Genomic DNA, 25,039 nt, shown 5'->3' with positions numbered 1-25,039 from the left:
TGCTGCAACTGTACAAAACTCTGGTGCGGCCGCATTTGGAGTATTGCGTACAGTTCTGGTCGCCGTATTATAGGAAAGATGTGGAAGTGTTGGAAAGGGTGCAGAGGAGATTTACCAGGATGTTGCCTGGTATGGTGGGAAAATCGTATGAGGAAAGGCTGAGGGGCTTGAGGTTGTTTTCGTTAGAGAGAAGAAGGTTAAGAGGTGACTTAATAGAGGCATACAAGATGATCAGAGGATTAGATAGGGTGGAAAGTGAGAGCCTTTTTCCTCGGATGGTGTTGGCTAGCACGAGGGGACATAGCTTTAAATTGAGGGGTGAGAGATATAGGACAGATGTCAGAGGTAGCTTCTTTACTCCGAGAGTAGTAAGGGTGTGAATGCCCTGCCTGCAGCAGTGGTGGACTCGTCAACGTTGAGAGCGTTCAAGTAGTTATTGGATGAACATATGGATGATATTGGAATAGTGTAGATTAGAGGGGCTTTAGATTGGTACCACTGGTCGGCGCAACATCGAGGGCCGAAGGGCCTGTACTGCGCTGTAATGTTCTATGAATTCTATGAATTCTACCCATTGAGCCTACATCGACAACAATCCCACCCAAGCCCTATCCCTGCAACTCCACATATTTACCCTGCTGATCCCCCTGACACTTGAGAGACAATTTAACATGGCCAAACAACCTAACCCGCACAGGAAGGAAACCGGAGGCAACGCACGTGGACACACACAGAATGTGCAAACTCCACCCACACAAACAGTTAACCAAGGCCAGAGTTGAACCTGGGTCCCTGGATTGTGCTGGTGAACTGCCTTCTTGAATATAACCTATTGTGCGTTTCTTAAGGAAACTCGGAGGGTAGTTGAGAGTCAGCCACAGTAAGTAACTACATTGTGAACCATCCCCTCCAAGGCAATGCCTTGAGCGCGACCTCTTTGAGGCACCAGTGGTAGGCAATGGGATGAAATGTTAGAATTGGTGTGGAGGTCCTTATCCAAGTGTCACTTATTAGTGTTACAAGTAGGCTAGCATTAATACTGCAATGAAGTTACTGTGAAAATCCCCTAGTCGCCACACTCCGGCGCCTGTTCGGGTACACCGAGGGAGAATTTAGCATGGCCAATGCACCTAATCAGCACGTCTTTCAGACTGAGAGGAAACCCATGCAGATATGGGGAGAACATGCAGACTCCGCATAGACAGTGACCCAAGCCAGGAATCGAACCCAGGTTCTTGGTGCTGTGAGACAGCAGTGCTGACCACTGTGCCACCGTGCTAGATGTGTCTTGAGAGTATCCACGGTTAGGTCTCTCCTTTGGTCTGTGCAAGGTTAGTAGGTCTCTGTTTAGCACTCCTCATCACTATTCAATGACCCCTGCTGGAAGGCGCACCAACTTAATTGGGTCCAACCGTGACACCCTACACAGCAAAGTATGCTAATATCCTTATTCAAACTTACTACTGGATGAAATATTGAAGAGAGGCCAGCTCCCATTGGACTGTGCACCACCATAAATCAGTAGCTTCAGAAGAGAGATAGGAAATTGGATTCTGATTTCTTCTTTATATAAAGAGGTTCGAAATTATTCCTAGATGCGGACTCCAATTACTAGGGGGCACAGGTTTAAGGTGCGAGGGGCAAGGTTTAAAGGAGATGTACGAGGCAGATTTTTTACACGGAGGATGGTGGGTGCCTGGAACTTGCTGCTGGGGGAGGTAGTGGAAGCGGATACGGTAGTGACTTTTAAGGGGCGTCTTGACAAATGCATGAATAGGATGGGAATAGAGGGATATGATCCCCAGAAGGGTAGGGGGTTTTAGTTAAGTCGGGCAGCATGGTCGGTGCAGGCTTGGAGGGCTGAAGGGCCTGTTCCTGTGCTGTAATTTTCTTTGTTTCAAATGTAATATTCCGAATGTTAACTAATGGCTTGTCACTGTAATTTCATCATTAAGATTCGGTGTCGATCTACTTGTATAATAACAGGCTCAGGATCCATCCTTGCACACTTCAATCCCCTGGCCATTGCACTCAAAGCTGTTATAATGTGCATTTCTTTCATTGAATATTTTGCAGGTTATCGTTTTATTCTGGCCACTCATCATTTGGAATGTACTGCATGGTATTTCTTTCGGTAAGTACCCATGTAACTACCTGCTCCATAGGAGGCCAGTAACTGTGATCGGATGTTTGATTCCCATTGTGAGGATCGCCCAAACTAAATGATGCAGGTGCAAGCAACCGTAATATGTAAAAAGGTCATCGGAACGCGCAGCCAACTGCCTGCCTCAATATTCTAGGTCACTGGTGCAGTGGGAGATTTAAATGTGTCCAATCTGCAGGCTGATGTTTGTTGCAAAAACATCCTTCATGTTTCTAGAGTGTTGAAATAATGCGAAATAATTTAATTCAGCTGGCTTTGGAAGGCGCCACACCTTGGGTCACATGCTTACTCAACTGGACTCACCTCCCCCCGCTTGGGGCAGCGCGGTAGCACAGTGGTTAGCACTGCTGCCTCACAGCGCCAGGGACCCGGGTTCAATTCTGGCCGCATATGACCCTGTGGAGTTTGCACATTCTCACCATGTCCGCGTGGGTTTCCCCCGGGTGCTCCGGTTTCCTCCCAGAGTCCAAAGATGTGCGAGTTGGTTTGATTGGCCATGATAAATTGTCCCTTAGTGTCAGGGGATGAGGAGAGTAAATATGTGGGGTTACGGGGTTGGGACCTGGGTGGGATTGTTGTTGGTGCAGTCTCGATGGGCCAAATGACCTCCTTCTGCACTGTAGCTTCTATGATTCTGTAAAGACAATGGCTACAAGAGCAGGTTAGAGGCTAGGAATGCTGCAGCAAGTAACTCACCTCCTGACTCCCCAAAGCCTGTCCACCAACTATAAGGCACAAGTCAGGAGTGTGATAGAATACTCCCCGCATGACTGGATGAGTGCAGCTCCAACAACACTCAGGAAGTTTGACACCATCCAGGATAAATCAATCCATTTGATTGACACCCCTTCCACACAAACAGTCACTTCTTCCACCACAGATACGCAGTAGCAGCAGTGTGCACTACCTACAAGGTGCACTGCAGGAACTCTCCAAGCTTCCTTAGACAGCACCTTACAAATCCACAACCACCTCCATTGAGAAAGACAAGGCAACAGATACATGGGAACACCACCAGCTGCAAGTTCTCCTCCAAACCACTTTCCATCCTGACTTGGAAATATATCGCTGTTCCTTCGCAATCGCTTGGTCAAAATCCTGGAATTCCGTCCCTACTGGCATCATGGGTCAACCCACAGCATGTGGACTGCAGCGTTTCAAGAAAGCAGCTCACCACCACCTTCTCAAGGGCATCTAGGGATGGGCAATAAATGCTGGCCAGCCAGTGATGCCCATGTTCCACGATTGAATTAAAAAAAACTTAACCTTTGCCTCGTTGAAGGCTTCAGATTCTTCTTTGGAGGTTACTGTCGGACCTCCAACAATGGAATAGTTTTAAACTTCTTTTTATTGTACATACTCCACCCTCTCTTATGTCAACTGCAACTTCCATACACGTAGTGGCTTTAAGATGGAAATTCCTTGAGGTGCTTCACTTGAAGAGGTGGCAAGATAAAGAAATGTGTGAAGGAATAGACAGCAAGCAGGGAGGATGAGATTAATTGATGTGACCAACAGCTTGGTTCAAAAGAATGTTTTCAAGAAAGTTCTTAATGGTGGGGGGGTGTGTTAAATCTCAGAGTACTGAGGTGTCTCCTCAAGAACTACTCACAGCAAGGCATCAGGGAGCACAGATCTTTATTCAGTCTACTCGCTCCACACTCCAAACGTTGACTGCCCACTCATGGCTATTCCCAACCTGTTCACCCCAGGTCACATGACCCATTCCCTTAAAAGGGGCTGTACCCCATCATACAGAACAGAGCGGCAGAGAGGAAAAAGGATGAGAAGGTTTCAGAGAGGGCATTTTCATAGAATCATAGAACCCCTACAGTGCAGAAGGAGGCCATTCGGCCCATCAGTTCTGCACTGACCACAATCCCATCCAGGCTCTATCCCCATAACCCCACATATTTACCCGCTAATCCCTCTAACCTACGCATCCCAGGACACTAAGGGGCAATTTAGCATGGCCAATCAACCTAACCCGCACATCTTTGGACTGGGGGAGGAAACCGGAGCACCCGGCGGAAACCCACGCAGACACGGGGAGAACGTGCAGACTCCACACAGACAGTGACCCAGGCCAGGAATCGAACCCAGGTCCCTGGAGCTGTGAGGCAGCAGTGCTAACCACTGTGCCACCGTGCCGCCCAACCTTTGGTGAGTAGGGTCAGTCGGGAAAGACAGTGTCACCAGAGGTAAAGTGAAGGGAAGGGGGTAGTGGAGGTAACTTCACCTGAATGCTGGCAGTATCAGCAATTCATATGGGATTAGCCATTGCTTAAATATTCTTCTTCAGGATGGCAGAACACACTTATCGAGGCACTCTCCCTTACCACGATATATTCAAGGGTTGTTGAAACTCATTCCAGCTGAGAGAAACGCTGCCAGACTGCCCCTTGTCTGACTCGATTTAGAAATCTGAAATATAATTACAGGCTACTGGATTCAATTGCTCCTCTTCAATGGCAGACATCTACTGAGTCAGCTTTCCTGTGTGACTTGGCTGCAGCCATTTCTTCAGCTGTTCTCTGAAACTCGAACTTCAAAAAAGGAAAAAGACCTTTCTATTCTGAGCGTCCCACTTGACTTATTCAAGCTGCTGTCAATCTCTGCCAGTTTATGCGGTCATGTCTCTCCGTCTGTCTCTGCTGATTAATCGCGTCCGCGTTGCTTGGTGATATTCTGAATCCTCAATCGTTTGATGTCAATTCAGTCAAATTTGTTGTGGAGGCCAAGGATCTTTTTTTCCTTTACAATAAGAAGCCAAGGTAGATGAAGCATTCAGACCCCAAAACAGCTAAACTGTAGACAAGAATTAATCCCTTAATTGGGATTAAGGATAAGCAATTATAAACGCAATCCAAGAAGGCTGAAGTTTGTGAAATGTTTCACAATTTTGAAGTTCTAGGAGGAATTGAGTTAGAATTGAATACTTACAGAACAGAAGGAGGCCATTCGATCCATCGAGTGTGTACCAACCACCATCCCACCAAGCCCTATTCCCATAACCCTAATTTGCACTGCTAATTCCCCCTGACACTAAGGGTCAATTTAGCATGGCCAATCAACCTAACCCGCACACCTTTGGAGTGTGGGAGGAAACCGGAGCACCCGGAGGAAACCAACGCAGACACGGGGAGAACGTGCAAACTCCACACAGACAGTGACCCAAGCCGGGAATCGAACCCAGGTCCCTGGAGCTGTGAAGCAGCAGTGCTAACCACTGTGCTACCGTGCTGTCCATGTTAGAACAGGCTACAGGACAACCAGAAGAGCAAGAGTAGCAGGTAAGTGGGAACAAGATCCCCACCAGATCATGATCTAAATAGGCGGCACGGTGGCACAGAGGTTAGCACTGTCGTCTCACAGTGCCAGAGATCTGGGTTCAATTTCAACAATGGGTGACTGTGTGGAGTTTGCACTATCTTCCCCATATTCCCAGTCCAAAGATCTGCAGATTAGGTTGATTGTCCGTGCTAAATTTCCCCTTAGTGTCCCAAGATGTGTAGGTTAGGAAGAATAGCGGGATAATTATGTGGGGTTACGGGGATAGGGTGGGGGAGAGGACCTGGACAGGATACTCTGGCAGAGAGTTGGTGCAGACTCAATGGACCAAATGGCCTCCTTCTGCAGTGCAGGGATTTCATTCGAAAGTCTATAATTCCACATGCTGACTTGGAGCTGTATTGCTGTTCCTTCATTGTTGCTGGCTCAAAATCCAGGAAGCCCCTACTTTGGGAGTAGGCAGACTGCAACAGTTCAAGAAGGCAACTTACCCACGGCCTTCTCGAGGGCAAATGGGAATGGACAATAAATTCGGGCCTTGTCAATGATATCCACAACCCGAGAATGTGGAACAAAATAAAGTGACTCCATTTCAACAGTATAATGATGTGAGAGGAAGTCTCTGTCTGGAGGTATTAGGGCTAGAGGAAGGAAATAGTTTATTTTTGCAACTAGGGATGGCCAATATATGCTGGCCTAGCCAATGACACATGTCCCATAAATGAATTTTTTAAAATTGAAGCTTAAAATTATTGTGAAAGGAGAATGCAGAGAATGATCGTACAAGAAAGTAATGTCCCACGTGCACTTCATTTTTCTGCCAACTCCCTCTAGTGACTAATCTCTAAACAAGCAATGACTGCTTTTTAAATTTTTAAAATATTTTATTTATTAGTGTCACAAGTAGGCTTACCTTTGCCCTGCAATGAAGTTACTGTGAAAATCCCCTAGTCGCCACACTCCGGCACCTGTTCGGGTACACTGAGGGAGAATTCAGCGTGGCCAATGCACCTAACCAGCACATCTTTCGGACTGTGGGAGGAAACCGGAGCACCTGGAGGAAACCCACGCAGACACAGGGAGAACATGTAAACTCCACACAGACAGTGACCCAAGCCAGGGATCGAACCCGAGTCCCTGGCGACAAGAGGCAGCAATGCCAACCACTGTGCCCCCGTGCCGCTTGTCTCAAACAGCACCCACTGTCTTAACAGCCAAGAGGCAATGGCACGTTTACCCATATTCCAATTCAATCATGTTCTTTACCCGAATCCATTTCACCCAGTACAGTTAGAATGACCATGAATCAACCCTGCAACAAAATGCTTTATCACTTGGTGGTTTTGAAATCAGTTCAAATGATGGGGCTTTGGAATTTATTAATCCTCACGTGATATTGAATTCCAAGGAGAAGTCAATATTTGACTTCTGAGAATGTCACTGTACACTGTGAACGTTACAATGACTGAATGAATGTGCCACTGTACGAGCTTTGCTTCCTTCGCAGCTATTTCTGACCCTACATGTCCTGGGTGATACTCCCTTGATGTCAACTGTGGCTCGTTTTGAGGCCTTCTTGTCTTGGGAATGCAAGATATTATAGGTTCGCATTACCACTCCAGAAATCTAAACACATAATCCAGGCCAGCACTCCAGGGCAGTAGTGAGGGAGTGCTGCACTGCCCAAGGTGCCATCTTGTTGGGTGAGATGTTATCGAGGCCCCAGCTGCTCCCTCAAATGGATTGGAAACATTCCGTGGCACCATTTTGAAGAAGAACCAGGGTGGCGCTCCTGGTTTCCTGGCCTGTAGTTATCCCTCAACCAACATCATCTGGTTATTATCTCTGATGCACCTCAATGAGCACCCGGAAACAAGGCTTTAGAACTGAAGGCTTTAATACATTAACAATGAAACTACTAACACAAATTCACCCGTTCAGACTGAAGGGGTCCTGCCGGAGCAGGGGGTCTTATACCCTGCCACCGGAGGCGGGACCCCACTGGAGTGTGCCATGATAACACTTAGGACAGGTAAACACCCTATCCCAACAACATAGTACAACCCCCATAACAACAACACCCTAGCCCAACAGTAACACAATAACAACCCCAGTGGTGAACCAACGATGGTTCACCACATTCACCCCTCCTTTAGGAACCAAAGGTGGCGGGGTGGATGAAAACAGACAATGACAAAAAAAATAACAGGATTCACAAGTCCAGACGGTCTGGAGGACCACACCGACGCTGCGATCTTCTCAACACCGGTTGCGAAACCGGAGCAGGTGCTTGCGGTGGCTCTCTCAAAACAACATCTGGCTGTCCCCTCAAAGACTCCCGGGCCGGCCGGCCCTGATGAGGCGATGGTGTAGGGGATCCTGGAACGTTTGGTGGTGGTGGTGGTGGTGATGATGGTGGCGCCGATCTCCGAGTCTCAGGCAAGCTGTACCTGGGAGTAAAAGTGTTATGCACTGGTCCCGGTGCTGACCGCGCCACGTCTGGGGAAGTAATGAGGAGTAGTGGATCTGTGACTGGGGGAATAGGAGCGACAGGAGTTGCTACGTCCCCTGCGGGCGCCAGGTCTCTAATGGAGACAGTGTCCTCTCGCCCGTCAGGATATGCCACATAGGCATACTGAGGGTTGGCGTGGAGGAGTTGGACCGGTTCGACCAAGGGGTCGGACTTGCGAGCCCTCACATGGCGCCGCAGAAGGACGGGTCCTGGGTACGTCAACCAGGCTGGCAATGAGGTCCCCGAGGACGACTTCCGAGGGAATGAGAACATCCTCTCGTGGGGAGTAGCATTGGTTGCCGTACACAGGAGGGAGCGGATAGAATGGAGCGCAGTTGGAAGGACCTCCTGCCACCGGGAGACTGGAAGGCCCTTGGATTTCAGTGCCAGTAGGACAGCCTTCCAGACTGTAGCATTCTCCCTTTCCACCTGTCCGTTACCCCTAGGGTTGTAGCTCGTGGTTCTACTAGAGGCAATCCCGAATGAGAGCAGGAATTGCCTCAAGTCGTTGCTCATGAACGACGAGCCCCTGTCGCTATGAATATAGCAGGGGTACCCGAACAGGGTAAAAAGCTCACTGAATGCCTTGATGACGGTGGCAGTCGACGTGTCCGCACAGGGGAAAACAAACGGAAACCGGGAAAATTCGTCTATTATGTTAAGAAAATAGACATTCCGATCCGTTGAGGGAAGGGGGCCCTTAAAATCTACACTCAGCCTCTCAAAAGGGCGAGTGGCCTTGACCAAATGTGCCCGGTCTGGTCGATAAAAGTGTGGTTTGCATTCTGCGCAAATCCGACAACTTCTAGTAACTGACCTGACCTCCTCCACCGAGTAGGGTAGGTTGCGGGCTTTTATGAAGTGGTAGAGTCTGGTGACTCCAGGATGACACAGATCATTGTGGAGAGCCTTCAAGCGGTCCTCCTGCATGATGGCGCATGTTCCGCGCGAGAGGGCATCCGAGGGCTCATTGAGCTTCCCTGGACGATACATAATATCGTAATTATAGGTGGAGAGCTCAATTCTCCACCGCAAGATCTTATCGTTCTTGATCTTGCCCCTCTGCGTGTTACTGAACATAAACGCCACGGATCGTTGATCCGTGATCAGGGTGAACCGCTTACCTGCCAGGTAATGGCGCCAGTGTCTGACTGCCTCCACAATGGCCTGAGCCTCCTTTTCCACCGCTGAGTGCCGAATCTCTGGGCCTTGAAGGGTGCGGGAAAAAAACGCGACGGGCCTGCCTGCCTGGTTTAGTGTGGCGGCTAGGGCGAAGTCCGATGCATCACTCTCCACCTGGAAAGGGATGGATTCATCCACCGCGTGCATCGTGGCTTTCGAGATGTCGCTTTTCAAAACCTTGAAGGCCAATTGGGCCTCCGGCGTAAGTGGGAAGGTCGTGGACTTAATGAGCGGACGAGCTTTGTCCGCGTAGTTGGGGACCCACTGTGCATAATACGAAAAGAACCCGAGGCATCTCCTCAGTGCTTTCGTGCTAGCGGGCAAGGGAAGTTCAGTGAGTGGGCGCATACGGTCTGGATCAGGGCCAATGACCCCGTTTTCCACCACGTATCCGAGGATGGCTAACCTATGCGTACGGAATACGCACTTCTCCCTGTTATAGGTCAGGTTCAGGCGAGATGCAGTGCGTAGAAAGTGTTGGAGATTCGTGTCGTGGTCCTGCTGGTCATGGCCGCAGATGGTGACGTTATCCAGGTACGGGAAGGTAGCCCGCAACCCGTTCTGGTCCACCATTCGGTCCATAGCACGCTGGAAGACCGAGACCCCATTGGTGACACCAAATGGAACCCTGAGGAATTGGTATAGACGACCATCCGCCTCAAAAGCCGTATATTGTCGGTCCTCTGGGCGGATGGGGAGTTGATGGTAGGCGGACTTAAGGTCTATGGTAGAAAACACTCGGTACTGCGCAATCTGATTGACCATATCAGAAATGCGCGGGAGAGGATACGCATCCAGCTGCGTGTATCTATTAATGGTCTGACTATAGTCGATGACCATCCGAGGTTTGTTCCCGCTTTTGACTACCACGACCTGCGCTCTCCACGGACTAGCACTGGCCTGTATGATCCCTTCCTTGAGGAGCCGCTGAACCTCAGATCTAATAAAGATCCGGTCCTCAGCGCTGTAACGCCTACTTTTAGTAGCGATGGGCTTGCAGCCAGGTACCAGATTTTTAAAAAGGGATGGTGTCGTGATCTTCAGGGTGGATAGATTGCACGCGGGGCGCTTTGGGCAATTTGGAGGCTGCGGCTGGTTCCCTACTGCCAGTGAAGGGAGTGGCCCACCGTACTGTAGGATCACACTCCTCATGTGGGCCATAAAGTTTAGTCCGAGGAGAATTGGCGCGCAAAGGTGAGGTAGCACAAGGAGCCTGTATTGCTCGTAAACTGTGCCCTGTACCTCAAGAGTTACCATACATTGTCCTTGGATCGGTACAGACCGGGACTGTGATGCCATGGAAATTGTCTGTTTGGCAGGGAGAACCCGGAGTCCACACCTTTTAGCAGTTTCAGGGTGTATGAAACTTTCGGTGCTCCCACTGTCAAACAGACAATTCACAGTTCTGCCACTAACCTTTACCTCCATCATAGAATGTTCCAGTCTGTAATGCCTGGTCTGATCCAGAGAGATCGACGCCACCATTGGCCCCTGGGCGTCACTGCATGCTGCCGATGTGGATGCTGAGGACCCCTGCTGGTCGCTGCTGCATGCTGCCGATGTGGATGCTGAGGACCCCTACTGGTCGCTCCTAGTCGTCGTGGACCATGATGGCCGCCCCCATGAATCGCATGTGGCCGAGGGCTCCAAGCGCAGCGACTCCTGGTGGTCTTCCTCCTCCTCTGTCTGCCACGATGGCGCCGTCCTGAGATCGCACGTGGTCGGACCTCGTGGGTACTGCAGCGCCGAAAGAGATGGTCTCCGTTCTGGAGGGTTACAAGCTGCACTGCCGTTTTTAGGTTTGGACCTGCAGACTTTGCCGTAGTGGCCTTTTTTACCGCACTGGCTGCAGATTGCCGTTCTTGCCGGACACTGTTGCCGTGGATGCTTGGCCCCACCGCAAAAATAGCATCGCTGGCCACCTGGAGCTGCCGCCGTCGTCGAATCGATCTGGGAGCGCGGGTTCGCGGGGCGAGGAGGGAGCAGAGCTTGCTCCAACCACGTTGACTGCACGTGGTCCTCGGGGTACAGCGCCAAGCTCTTCGACGCCGCCTCCAACCTCACGGCCATCCCCATTGCCTGGGTCAAGTTGAGTTTCCCCTTTTCTAATAATTTAAGTCTGATGTACGAGGACCCTACCCCTGCTACGAACGCGTCTCGGGCGAGGTCTTGCATGTACTGCTCGGCGGAGACATCCTTACAGTCACAACCCCTGGCAAGCTGCAGGAGTTCATTGGCGTAGTCTTCTATGGTCTCGCCCGACTGCCGACGTCGTGTAGCGAGGAGATAACGAGCGTGAATCTCGTTGGGTGGCGTAATGTACCTATTCTTTAGGAGCTCGACAGCACCCTGGTAAGTGGAAGCTGCACGAATGGCTAGGTAAATCGTGTCGCTTACCCTTGCGTGGAGGACCTGGAGTCTATCACTGTCTGTAGTGATAGCTACCGAGGCTGCCAGGTAGTCCTCGAAGCACTTCCACCAATGTTCGAACGTGTTAGCTGCACCGACCGCACGTGGGTCCAGTGTCAGACGATCCGGTTTTAGGATCTGTTCCATATTCTCAGTTAATGTATTAAATTGATGCACCTCAATGAGCACCCGGAAACAAGGCTTTAGAACTGAAGGCTTTAATACATTAACAATGAAACTACTAACACAAATTCACCCGTTCAGACTGAAGGGGTCCTGCCGGAGCAGGGGGTCTTATACCCTGCCACCGGAGGCGGGACCCCACTGGAGTGTGCCATGATAACACTTAGGACAGGTAAACACCCTATCCCAACAACATAGTACAACCCCCATAACAACAACACCCTAGCCCAACAGTAACACAATAACAACCCCAGTGGTGAACCAACGATGGTTCACCACAATCTCATAGCCGTTTGGGAGACTTTGCAATGTGAAAGCTGGCTTTTGCATCTGCCTACATTCCCTCAAAAGCCACACTTCAAAACTACCTGATTGATTGATAAGATTTTGGAATGTCCTGAAATAAATATAGGTTCCAAAGTTGTGCGGGTAAGGTTGATTGGCCATGCTAAATTGCCTCTTAGTGTCCCGGGATACATAGGTTAGAGGGATTAATGGAGTAAATACATGGGGGGGATAGGGCTTGGGTGTGATTGTTGTCAGTGCAGACTCGATGGGCCGAATGGCCTCCTTCTGCACTGTAGCGATTCTACGTTTCTATTTTCTTTGCTTTTTTTTCTCCTTTGTCTTTAAGCCCACCAGACCTGTTGCCTTTATCCCGAAATCTATCACCGAAAACCTCCGACCTCGCCCGTGGCTAAGATTTTCTAGTGCAGCTGCGATGAATGGGGTGCCAAATTCTGCATTCTTGCTGGTGGTGGGGCGACCCACGGACAAGATTGGCGAATCCCACACTTTATCTTTGACAGTGCTTTTTGTCGCATCCCCAAGCTCACTTCACCCTTTTCCACTTCCCTTTCTCTATCCTTTGAAGACGTATTTGGTGAGGAGCAGCACGTTACGATTGTCTTCCCGAAATGGGAGAGGAACATCCTATTAGCAGTTCAGGCGTTCATTGACAAACCAACATTGTAAACGGAATTGCAGCAACGCCGTGGGAAGAAAAAACGCTGAAACCACTCAACAGGTCGAGAAGTATCGGGGTGGGTAGGGAAAAGGAACAGATCCTTTCATTAGAACCTCTCGATTCCTTGATCTCCTTTGCTCCACAGGTGCCGCCTGACCTGATGAGAATTTTCAGCATTGCCTGTTTTTTATTTCAGGTATTCGGCATCTGCGGCATTTTGCTTTTGTAGCACTGTTGAAATATCGCCCCTGGGGCAGTAAGTGCATTTACCCTGAGTGCGTAGATGATCTTTGTGTTGCTAACCAGCTGTTGGGAACAAAAAAACAATGAACAGTGCATCGAAGAAAGGAGATTTTTCATCACGTAAAGTTTGGACTTCATGCCCAACTGTCCCACTTGCTGGACTATCCAATCCCTCATGCTGTGTTGGCTCCTGATAGATAATCTGTTGTGAATTTGGTTCCATTTACTTTGACCTTTAAAATCATTTTTTTTTTGCTGGACTTAACCCAGTACATAAATCAAATCTCTCGCTGAACTGAATCCCAGTTTTCTTCAGTGAGATTTAACCAAGGTATGAACTTGACTGAAAGCCAGGCAAATCCTGAATGCACGCATGCGGCAAACAACACATTCCAGCACGTTCATGCCTCTTTCTGATCTCCTGAAACTGATCCTAAACATCAGTAATGCTCCTCCGAGTAGCACAGTGCCTAAGATTGTGGCTGTCCTGTTGTTGTGGTAACTCATCGTTCTTTGCGCTTCATCATGGTACTGTGCTCGATTCGTTTACTGTCTGCTGCTTTAGAACAAAGGACAGTACAGCACAGGAACAGGCCCTTCGGCCTACCAAGCCTGCGCCGACACATGATGCCTTTCTAAACTAAAGACCTTTTGTCTCTGTGCAATCCGTATCGCTCTATTCCCTGCCTATTCATGTATCTGTCAAGACGCCTCTTAAACATTGCTATAGTATCTGCGTCTTCCATCTCCTCTGGCAGCGCATTCCAGGCACTTGGCATCCTCTGTGCAAAAAAAAACTTGCCTCTCGCTACCTTTAAACTTTCCCCCTTTTACCTTTGTCCCCTAGTAATTGACATTTCTACCCTCGGAAAAATACCCTGACTCTCCATTCTATCCATGCCTCTCATCATTTTGTAAACTTCTATCCAGGTCACCCCTCCGTCTCCGACCTTCAAGTGAAAACAAACAAAGTTTGTCCAATCTCTGCTCATACCTAATACCCTCTAAACCAGGCAACATCTTTTCTGCACTCTCTCCAAAGTGTCCACATCCTTCTGGTAGTGTGGCGACCAAAACTGTATGCAATATGCAAACGTGGCCTAACTAAATTTATATACAGTCGCAACATGACTTGCCAATTTTTTATACTCTGTGCCCAACTGATGATGGCAAGCATGACATCCACTTTCTTGACTACCTTATCCACTTGCGTTGCCACTTTCATGGAACTGTGGACCTATACACCTAGATCCCTCTGTATGTTAATACTTCCAAGGGTTCTCCCATTTACTGTATACTTTTGCATTAGACCTTCCAAAATGCATCATCATCTTTGTCCAAATTAAATTCCATCTGCCATTTCTCCACCCAAGTCTCCATCTATCTATATCCTGCTGTATCCTCTGGCAATCCCCCTCACTATCCACAGCTCCACCGCTCTTTGTGGCATCTGCAAATTTACTAATCAGACCACCTATATTCTCCTCCAAACCATATATGTAATATATTACAAGCAATGGGGGTCCCAGCACAGATCGGTCACCGATCTCCAGTCAGAAAAACACCCTTCTACCGCTACTCTCTGGCTCCGCCAGCTCCGTATCCATCTTGCCAGCTCCGTATCCATCTTACCAGCTCACCAAGAATCCCATGTGACTTCACCTTCTCTACCAGTCTGCCACGAAGGACCTTGTCAAAGGCCTTGCTAACGTCAACGTAAACAACATCCACCACCTCGCCCTCACCAATCATCTTTGTCACTTCCGCAAAAAACTCGAACGAGTTTGTGAGACGTGACTTTCCCCACACAAAGCCCATGCTGCTTGTCGCCAGTAAGTCCATATTTTTTCTAAATACTTATCCAAACTGTAAATTCATCTGCCTTACTCAAAACAAATGCATTTCAGAAGGCCAGTCCTGCCGTATTCAGTAACCTCTCCCTGTCTGTTCTTCCTTTTAGTCTTACTGGCCTTAGTTTCTAACTCCTTTGCGGCCATTTCACATGCTGATCTACTGCTCTTGTTCTCACCACACACGCATGTGCACGCACATACACAAGGCACTGCCAGAGGGGATGGAAGAGGCACACACACATACCTCTCTGTCAGGATATCGGTGCCCCTCCAGTCTAAGTGTAACCCCTCTTATGAAGGTCCCACCAGCCCTGGAAGACATCCCAATGATCCACATTTCTGAAGCCCTCCCTCCGACACCAGCTCTTTTAGCCACATATTTAACTGTACTGGTTAAATTCTGATCCAGTGTTTGTCACAGTTATGAAGAGTATATTTCCTTGTAATTTCATTAAGCGTAGAATGTCATATCTATAGATGCCAGGTACAGCTGTGATAACCCAATCTCACAATTAAGAATCTCCCATGTGGACTACGTGACTTCACATAAGTGGCCTTTTTTTTTGAGATACTTGAGAATGCTTCCCCCAGTATCAGTCAGCAGCCTCAGGAAAACAGGCAAGAAAGGCAGGAAGGCAGTATTTTTATGTTAAAGTCCACTTAGCTTTGAACAGCCATTTTGGTGATGCCAAGATCATGTCAACTTCTCAAATAGCAAGCCTCTTGGGCAATCACTGTAAAGATTCACTTTTGCAACACAATTAATGTCCCAGATTGTCAAATATGAAATGTTTTGAGTGCAGTATTTATACTGCATATTAATGTTGTGATTAATTAACAACTCCATCATCATTGTATTGGCTACCAGTATAGTAGAAAATAAATTGGAAGATCCTTGTTTTCTGTTATTATCCAGCAATTTCTGTGTTTCTAACAATTACTTCTTGGAGCAACTGATTGGAACCTTAGTGGCTCAATAACATGCCACTGAAGTGTTCTGCCTGAACACCCTTATACTACACCTAGGCGCCCTATACCATAAGATGGCACGGTAGGCACAGTGGTTAATGTCACTGCCTCATAGCACCAGGGACCCGGGTTCAATTCCTGTCCTGGGTGATTGTGTGGAGTTTGCACATTCTCCCCGTGTCTGCGTGGGTTTCCTTCGGGTGCTCCAGTTTCCTCCCACAGTCCAAAGATGTGCAGGTTAGATGGATTAGCCGTGGAAAAAGTGTGGTGTTAGGGGGATAGGGAAAGGGCCTGGGTAAGACACTCTGTCAGAGAGTTGGTGCAGATCCGATGGGCCGAATGGCCCCTTCTGCACTCTAGGGATTCTATGAAACACCTCCTCTTGTGGCTTTATGCAAATATATTTACGGCATGATCTTCTTTACTTTGTAACCCCTCTCCCCCCTCAGGTCTCTGACTTTATGGCTGGAATTTTATCGTCTTGCCTGCTCCAGAATCGGGGCGGGCGAGGCTTACAGAACGGAAATCTCCATTGGCCTCGGGCGGGATTTTACGATCTCGCCTGAGCAAGGTTGTAAAATCCCGCCCTATAAACTCAGATGGTCAAGAGGCTTGACAGCTGTTCGAGATCTCAGGTTGTCCGGTTTGGAGGAACTGTGGTCTCAGCTGCTTAGGGTTGACCTTGTCTGTTTTGGTGTCGAAATTTGTAGCACTCTGCGTTTCCAGTACTTGGATGTCTCCATTTGAATTGCTTTTCTGGCACTCGCTTCGAGTAGCGTTTATCTTTGTTGACAGCCTGACTGCTTTGTTCGGACACCCTGGGTTTCTCCTGTTCCTTCTGAAGGCCGCGTTCATTTGGTTCATCCCGAGAATGAACTCGGGTTTTCTTTCTCTGCGGGATGCGTTGGACGTTGACATTTTGAAAATATGGAACCTTCATTTCCACTTATTTTACAATTTCAGCCAAATGTTTGTTTACTTTTATTCCAATCCTTTGTCAAGCTTGTACATCTTTTCATTCAGCTCAGCAACTACTGTGGTGAGTTCAGTTGTCCTTGTTTCAGAGTATTCTGCTAATGAAGTCCGGCTCTGTCCTTCCATACTGCTCTTCCCATCTTTCATATACTTCATATTGGATTAAAGTTCAAGAATTTCATCAGTTTTTGGTTGTTATTTATTAGAATCCCTACACATTCAGTCCATTCCAGTCGTATGTTTCATAGAATCCCTACAGTGCAGAATGAGGTCACTCGGCCCATCGAGTTTGCACCGAATACAATCCCACCCAGGCCCTGTTCCCGTAACCTCACATATTTATCCTACCAATCCCCCTGACACTAAGGCACAATTTAACGTGGCCAATCCACCTAACCCGCACATCTTTGGAGTGTGGGAGGAAACAGGAGCACTCAGAGGAAACCCACGCAGACACGGGGAGAACGTGCAAACTCCACACAGACAGTCACCCGATGCCGGAATTGAATCCAGATCCCTGGTGCTGTGAGCCATCAGTGCTAATCACTGTGCATTCAACTAACTGTTCTGATTTATCAGCAATTCTTTTTCCTGTTCCAGGTACTTTTCACAATCCTTAACCGATGATGAACATCAGTTCTAATGTTTAATTAGCAAACTCTTTGAGCGGGATTTTCCAATGGCATTCGCCTCAAGACCGCCCAAGGTCAACAGACCTTTGGATGGTCCGTGTCCCGCCTGCTATGATTCCTGTGGCGGGCAGGACATGAAAATTCCGTCCATTGTGTATATGTGAAAGTTGGTGCCGAAAGTTGTTACTCTACACAGAACAGCTTCAGCAGAGCCTAATTCTTGGGTACTGTCCACCTTTAATTTTACGTCTGCTAATTGATTCAGAGACTCTTCACTCTGCCTTGTGAGAACTTCTGCTTTCTCCTGCAACTGTTCAAGCTTTGCTTGAATTTGAGGTTCTTTATTCTCATTTCAGCCCTGCCATTTTACGGCAACTCAATGGTTCTCAGTAACTTTGAGGCATCCGGTGACTAAATTGGTTAGGATTATATTCATTGGTGTTTAGAAGAGTGAGAGGGGAACTCAAGGAAACTTATAACACTAATAGGATTAGACAGGGTGGAGAGTTTTGTCCTTGTCCTCCATTTTGGTTTCGCTGTTGGCCAGGGCTGATTCCAGCCAAGTCTTAACTTGTTTCTGTTCTGTAATTGTGCTACTCGTGGCTTCACTATCCGTCCGCAACTTGGAAAGTTCGATAGCTTTTCCTTCCAGTGCCTCCTCGTTTCCCTTCAGCTGGTTCTTCAGCTTCTCAGCCCCTTATACCTCTTGGCTTCCCCCTAGAATATAGAACATTGTCCAGTCTTCTCTGCCAACTTGTTCTTCAGTCCGTTCAGCATGACATTAAATTCATTTTGCTTCTTTTCCAAAGGAACAACTTTAGCCCGAGAGGTCCTTGTAATGTGTGAAAGTCCTTCAACAGGTTTTCCTTTCTTTTTACAAAGCTCAATTAGTTTGTCTTGAATTTTCTTGAAATTTCAACAGAATCTCTTCAACTTTGTTCTGTTACTGTCAAGGCAGTCTTCACTTCTTCATGCTGTTGAAGGTTCATACAGCCCTTTTGCATTTGACCTTGAAAGACGATTAGCTGTTCTTTCAACTGTTTATTTTCATGCTGACCTCTTATGAGGGAGGGCTGCCCTGTCAGAGATGATAGGTGAGATTTTGAGGCCTCGTTTTTCCCAAAACCATAACATTCCACTCGAGGTCAATGGATCTTGCTATGTTCCATCCCTCGCCCGCTCTGATTCCTGTGGTGCACAGGATGGCAATATTCTGGCCGATATGTTTCATATGAAACATTAGATGGGGGCTGTGACTGTTTTAGTTGGATGTAAAAGACCCTAAGGTACTGTGCAGAGAAGAGTAAAATAGTTCCCCTGGTGTCCTGACCAGTATTCATCCTTGTTCAACATTCATTGCTTGAGGGATGTTGCAAATTGGCTAATCATTTGCTAACACAACAACAATGACTGCATTTCAACAATAATTCATTGCCTGTGAAATGCTTTGGAGTGTCTTGAGGATGTGAAAGGCTCTATATGAATGAGTTTGTTCATCATGGTATACCATTTGCAGATTCTGCGCCTGAACCTGCCCTGATTTGAAGTAGTTTACTTTGCAAACCTACCTGCTCTCCCTATTGATCAGAGAATGCTTGTTTCCATTAATATATAAAATCGGCTGCCGTCAGGGGTGGTGGAGACGAACTCAGTAGGGTCTTTTAATGAGACTCCTGGATGAGTACATGGAGCTTAATAGGATGGAGGGTTATAGGTAGGTCTAGAAGGTAGGGATGTGTTCGGCACAACTTGTGGGCCGAAGGGCCTGTTTGTGCTGTAGTTTTTCTATGTTTCTAATATTTATATTTTTCTCTCTGTTCCGCCTAGCTGTATGTGCAGGTCCGTTTACAGGCCAAATGGGCCAGGCTTTTGCGGCCAACCATCCAGTTCTTCCTGCTGGCGTTTGCGATTTACGTGGGTTATACCCGGGTCTCTGACTATCGCCACTTCTGGAGTGATGTGCTGACCGGATTCCTGCAAGGAGCCATCGTCGCCATTTTAGTTGTGAGTATTGAAAGCACAATTGTCCTGGTGTTTCTTGGCTTCCAGGTAAATGACATGGTGGTGGGCATTTCACTGCCCATCGCAATCTTGTCTTCACAAATGGTGCAATTTGAGCGCGTATGTTGAGTGCCACTAATGGCTCTGTGGGTCGTACTCTCTCCTCTGTGTCAGGGATTTGAGAGTTCCCTGTCCCCCTCAAGACCTGAGCGCAAAATCAAGGCCAATGTTCTGCTGCAGTACTGAGGGAATGCTGCACAGTCAGAGATGCTGTGATTTGGATCAGATGCAAGTGCATGCCTGCCCTCTCACCCAGACACAAAAGATCTGAAGACTTTTAATTCAAAGAGCAGGGGGGTTTCTCCAGTGGTCTGTCCACAAGTTATCCCTCAACCAATGCCGCTAAAAACAAATGATCTGGTGTTTGGGAATTTGCAGTTTATGGGACCTTGTTTTGGGAAAATTACCTCCCACATTTTGTACATTGCAACAGTGACTTCAGAACTATAAGTATCTCATTGGTTGCAAAGTCATGAATGCTCCTTTAATAAATGCAAGTCCTTTTACTTTGGGAAAAATTGATTTTTTTTTAAATCTCCAGAGATGAGGAATTAAACTGATGATTGGAAAATGTACACTGGCGAATATGTGACTGTGCAGTGACAATCAGGAAGGTCTCTTGATTTAATTGCTGGTCTGTGCGTGGAGTGAGGCAGTCTTGAACATAACAAAGCTGAGATTGTCCTCTTTGTCCAATGACGCCAGGGAATAGAAATCAGCCATCATTCCTGATCCTGATCTCTGCACACCCCTGTTGGCTAGTACTTGTATATGAATATCGGGCGAGGGCATGGTTGGATATTTCCCTCAAAGCCTTTTGCCAACGCAAGTATCTAGGCTTTGAACATTATAGAATCATAGAATCCCTACAGTGCAGAAGGAGGCCATTCGGCCCATCGAGCCTGCACCAACAACAATCCCATCTAGGCCCTATCCACGTGACCCCCACGTATTTACCCTGCTAGTCCTCTCAGGGGCAATTTAGCATGGCCAATCAACCTAACCCGTACATCTTTTGGAGTGTGGGAGGAAACCGGAGCACCGGAGGAATTCCACACATGCTCGGGGAGAATGTGCAAACTCCACACAGACAGTTACCTGAAGCGGGAATTGAACCCGTGTCTCTGGTGCTGTGAGGCAGCAGTGCTAACCACTGTGCCACCATGTTGCCCAAAGTGGAGAAAGAAAGAGAAGCAAAGAAAGTGGGGGCGTGGAAGTAAAATGAAGACCAGTCAATTTTCTCTCACCAACATCATCTTGTCCTTGATAGCCACTTCCTACTCCTTAGATTCCCTCCCCCAGAATCATCAACAGAATCCCTACAGTGCAGAAGAGGCCATATGACCAATCAAGTCTGCACCGACTCTGACAGAGTTTCTTACCTGGGTCCTTTTCATTGCCCCGTTCCCGTATCCCATGCATTTAGCATGGGCTAATCCATCTAACCTACACACTTTGGGAAGCTAAGGGACAATTTAGCATGGCCTATCCACCTAATCTGCACATCTTTGGACTGTGGAAAGAAACTAGAACACCCGGAGGAAACCCATGCAGACACGGGCAGAAGGTGTAAACTCCACATAGACCCAAGGCCGGAATTGAACCCGGGTCCCTGGCTTCTGCGAGGCAACAGTGCTAACCACTGTGCCACCGTGCCGCCCTAGTTATGGAAACAGATGAAAGCCAGTCTTAGTGCACCACTAGGTGCGGGGAAGAGAAATGGAATATGTAATGTATATATGTGATCTTGCCCATCCAAAGAGTTCCTCTTTATGATGAATTTCTCTCCATAACAGGTGCGATATGTTTCGGATTTCTACAAACAAAGGCCCCTGTTTAGCGACGATTCAGAAGCTTCAGAACCTGAACGGAAACCCAACATTCCCTTAACTGAAACGGAGCCCATGAATCACTACGGCACACGCCACATCCCCTGACTGGCCAGCGTCCGTTCCCTTGTCACAAAATCTGTGCTTTTCCCTTCAAGCATCAAAGGAAACCTGGGATTTCCTTCCTTCATATTTTAAGCTTTGTTCTCTTTTCTGTGGCTTAGCATCGAAGACACATTTCAGTCTCTGGGGTACCAGGGGCACTGACTTGCTTTTTTCATAATATATCCTTGAGACAGTGAGACTGAATACAGATAGGCTCTCGGATAGGCTAATGAAGCATGTTGCTGCATGTATTGCTGCCGGGGGAAAACAAAGGGAAAAGACCTTTGCCTGAAAAAATATTAACTTTGTGTAAAATTCCTTTAATACTAATTTACTTTCAACAATAAAGTTTCTACTCATTCTTTTGATGGCATGTCCTGAATGCAACACACGGGTAGAGTTGGGCATCTGATACTGTTACCAGACAGTGATGCTAGCTGATGTACACCAGGAAATCCAGGGTCGTGTGCGTCTTTTTTCCCCTGAGCTATCCACTGTTTTTGTAGCCTTTTTCTTTTAAGTTCTGAGCACCAGAGAGTTAGCTGAGATCGGCAGGCAATAATGGAGAAAACATAAGAGATGCCCCGCCCCACCACTACACCCCATGCGAAGGACATCGTGAAGCAGTTTGACCTGATTTATACCCAATGTCTGAAAAACACCACTGAGGGGCGTTTGGTTTGGCGAGCTAACCTTTTTGGGGGGGAATTCGGAACGAGACGCCTATGCTCTTGAACTTTCAATGTACTTTGAAAGACCCTATCCCCCCATCCACCCTTTCTCCAATGTACTCTAGAGCAAAGGTCTGCGTGATGCAGGGCTTAGCTGAGCTAGCTAATCTCCATTGAGGTGTCGCTAAAGCAGTAGATTTGGTTCCAATGCTTCTGAACTACAGACTGGGTCAAATCCACTGGATTTCTGCTCCTGGTCACAACCCATCTGATGTGTGCAGTTATCATGTGTGGGCAGCATTAGGGTCAACCCCTATCCCCCGAGAGCAAATAATCTGCCATGACTGACTGGGTTCATTTGGGGATGATGGTGGTACAATCATGCCTAGCGTAGGTTTTGGAGAGAAAGAAAGAAAATTGAAAGGGCAAGGCATGACTCGTGCTTAATAGGTAAGTACTTTGCATATGTACTAATCTGAGTGCTTTACTGCCAAACGTCAAAACCAAGATTGACGTGTTTACAATTTGTAACGCAATAGTAATACTCGGTGTGAGAAGCAACTCACACCGGTGTGAGAAGCATACAAGTTCCTTCGGTGTGTACCCTTTTGCGGCTTATTTCCAAAGAACTTGTTGAGTCACAGAAAACGAGAACAAAGATTAAATCCTTATTCTAAGGCAGAGACTGAATAATCTGAGCAATAGTGTAACCAGCAGCTCATGTATAAACAGAAATATCTGCAAAAAAAAAACTAAAATGGCAGCTACTGTTATGAAATTTATTAACTATCTTGATCCTGACAGGCTCTTAATGAATTACTTGTATAAAGGCCTAATTGTAGTTTATCTGCTCATTGCGATATTATGGTCAGGACACTTGGAACTGCCTTGAGATCAAAGCTCGCTATCATTTGTATTGAATGTAGTTCCTATGAAGCAAGTCTCTTCGCTGGTAAGACCACCTGAAGATTCAGATGGGCGAACTTTGCTGCATTTGTTCAGGCCGTGCTTTTGTATTATGACACAGCACAGAGGTTGGTCTCTAAACGTTGGGCTTAACACCGCCTCGCTAGCTGCTGATCGAAACTGGGATGTCACGTCTTCCTGTGTGGATTATTAATATCATGGGTCTTCTAAACGCGTATTTGGAACTGGACCTGTGAGTGCGCCCAATAGGGATAGCCGAAGAGGCCAGAGAAAGGTCATCTCAAGTCCCTACCCAACCCAAAGGAGAGATGTGCTCTGTCGTTCTCTCCACTCTCTTCTCAAATGGAGTTCCAAAGTGTTAGTGAGCTTCACAATACTTGCGCCTGTGCATTTAGACTTGCAAGAAATATGAAATTAGCACCTAGTCCAGAAATCAAAGGGCATATGTTCCTCTTAATATGGACAAGGTTTATACGTTGCCAGCTCAATGTTGAATATGTAACTACACCAGATTTTATACCACTTAAGCGCAGAGGTGTAAAAAGATGCTTTTTTGAAACTGAATCGAGCTTTTTTTTTTAGGTGTTTTGTATATAACTACGTGTGTATTCTAGGTATGGAGCATAACTTGGGAAATGGAAGTCTAACTTGTTGTGGAAAACTATTAATTTCAGAATGTATACGCCACCAATGTACAAATGATAAGAAATATACAACATTTAAACTTGTAAACTTACTATAAAATCAAACAGACCAAAATGAAGGCTCACAGTTCCTCGAAATATTCACAAGCATTTGGGTAAGGTAGCCTTTTTTTAAGAGAATGTTAGCACAGTTCAAATTTTTACAGCGTGGCCCAGCGTACTGAATTAATTGTAAAGTTGCTTTAGGTTGTGGGTGAAAAATTGTACTTCTGGTGAAATGTATAAATTTTCTTGTTTAATGATTGCAGTAGAAAGATGAGAGATTTTATGAATGATGTATTAAAATGATTTTTTTTACACCGTGGTGATGACATGTTCTTGTTCTCAACTGAATTGTTTCTGTCTCATCTTAAGCACGTGGCAGAAATGTCGTAGTGCATTCACACCTCACTAGTTTAACCCTGCCACAAAGCTAAACTTCGTAGAATCTTACAGTGCAGAAGGAGGCCATTTGACCCATCAAGTCTGCATCGACCACAATCCCACCCAGGCCTTATCCACATAACCCCATGCATTTACTCTAGTTAGTCCCCCTGACATTGAGGGGCAATTTAGCATGGCCAATTCACCTAATCTGCACATCTTTGGACTGTGGGAGGAAACCCGAGCACCCGGAGGAAACCCACGCAGACACGAGGAAAACGTGCACACTCCACACAGACAGCGACCCAAGCTGGGAATCGAACCCGGGTCCCTGGCACTGTGAGGCAGCACTGCTAACCACTGTGCCATCATGCCACCCTTGGTTGAGTGTTGAATACTTAATTGCCTCCAAAGGGAAGTGGACCTGCAGATCCACTTGCCTGCACAGAGAGAGAGCCTCATTACTGTTCATGCTGTGTTGGCTCAGGTCAACTCCAGATGCAGGTTATATTTGTATTAGGACTTCCTTGTCGATGGAACGTGAAACTTTCTTTGCGACAATGCTACACTGTGTAACGAACATTTAAGTTGCCGATCTTCTTGCACTGAACAATGAGATTTAAAACCGATTGATGCAAAGCAGGAGGTTATCAGCTATCAGATCATGAGCTTTCTGTGATTCCTTCCACCCAAGTACACCAGTTCTATCTGCTCCTGGTATCTTTGCAGCTTGTTAAGTTCCGTTTGTTTATTAGTCGCAAGTAGGCTTACACTAAAACTGCAATGAAGTTGCTGTGAAAATCCCCGAGTCACCACACGCCAGCGCCTGTTCGGGTACACTGAGGGAGAATTTAGCATAGCCAATGTACCTAACCAGCACATCTTTCAGCCTAATCTTGAGAATAATCACATTGTCTTCTACACAAGATTATCTTTTCGTGGGCTTAAAAAGTATTGAAACCCTTTTAGGGGAGGGATGACCTAGTGGTATTGTTGCTG

The 25,039-nt window shown here is 47.1% G+C and overlaps 1 protein-coding gene across 2 annotated transcripts in view; it reads left to right on the top strand.

Moving 5' to 3' along the window:
• The window catches only part of LOC144479509 (phospholipid phosphatase 2-like), a 129,691-nt gene extending 105,710 nt beyond the window's left edge, over nt 1–23,981 (top strand). For both annotated transcript variants that reach the window (XM_078198251.1, XM_078198252.1), the window contains exons 5-7: nt 2,077–2,134; nt 19,208–19,384; nt 21,238–23,981. In XM_078198251.1, coding sequence (XP_078054377.1) covers nt 2,077–2,134; nt 19,208–19,384; nt 21,238–21,378 — 376 coding nt within the window. In that variant the 3' untranslated portion in view covers nt 21,379–23,981. The remainder of the gene's footprint in view (nt 1–2,076; nt 2,135–19,207; nt 19,385–21,237) is intronic.
• Nucleotides 23,982–25,039: the final 1,058 nt, after the last annotated feature.

Source organism: Mustelus asterias, chromosome 26, assembly GCF_964213995.1.
Source record: "Mustelus asterias chromosome 26, sMusAst1.hap1.1, whole genome shotgun sequence".
Lineage (NCBI taxonomy): Eukaryota > Metazoa > Chordata > Chondrichthyes > Carcharhiniformes > Triakidae > Mustelus > Mustelus asterias.
This window is presented reverse-complemented; position numbering and strand designations above follow the sequence as displayed.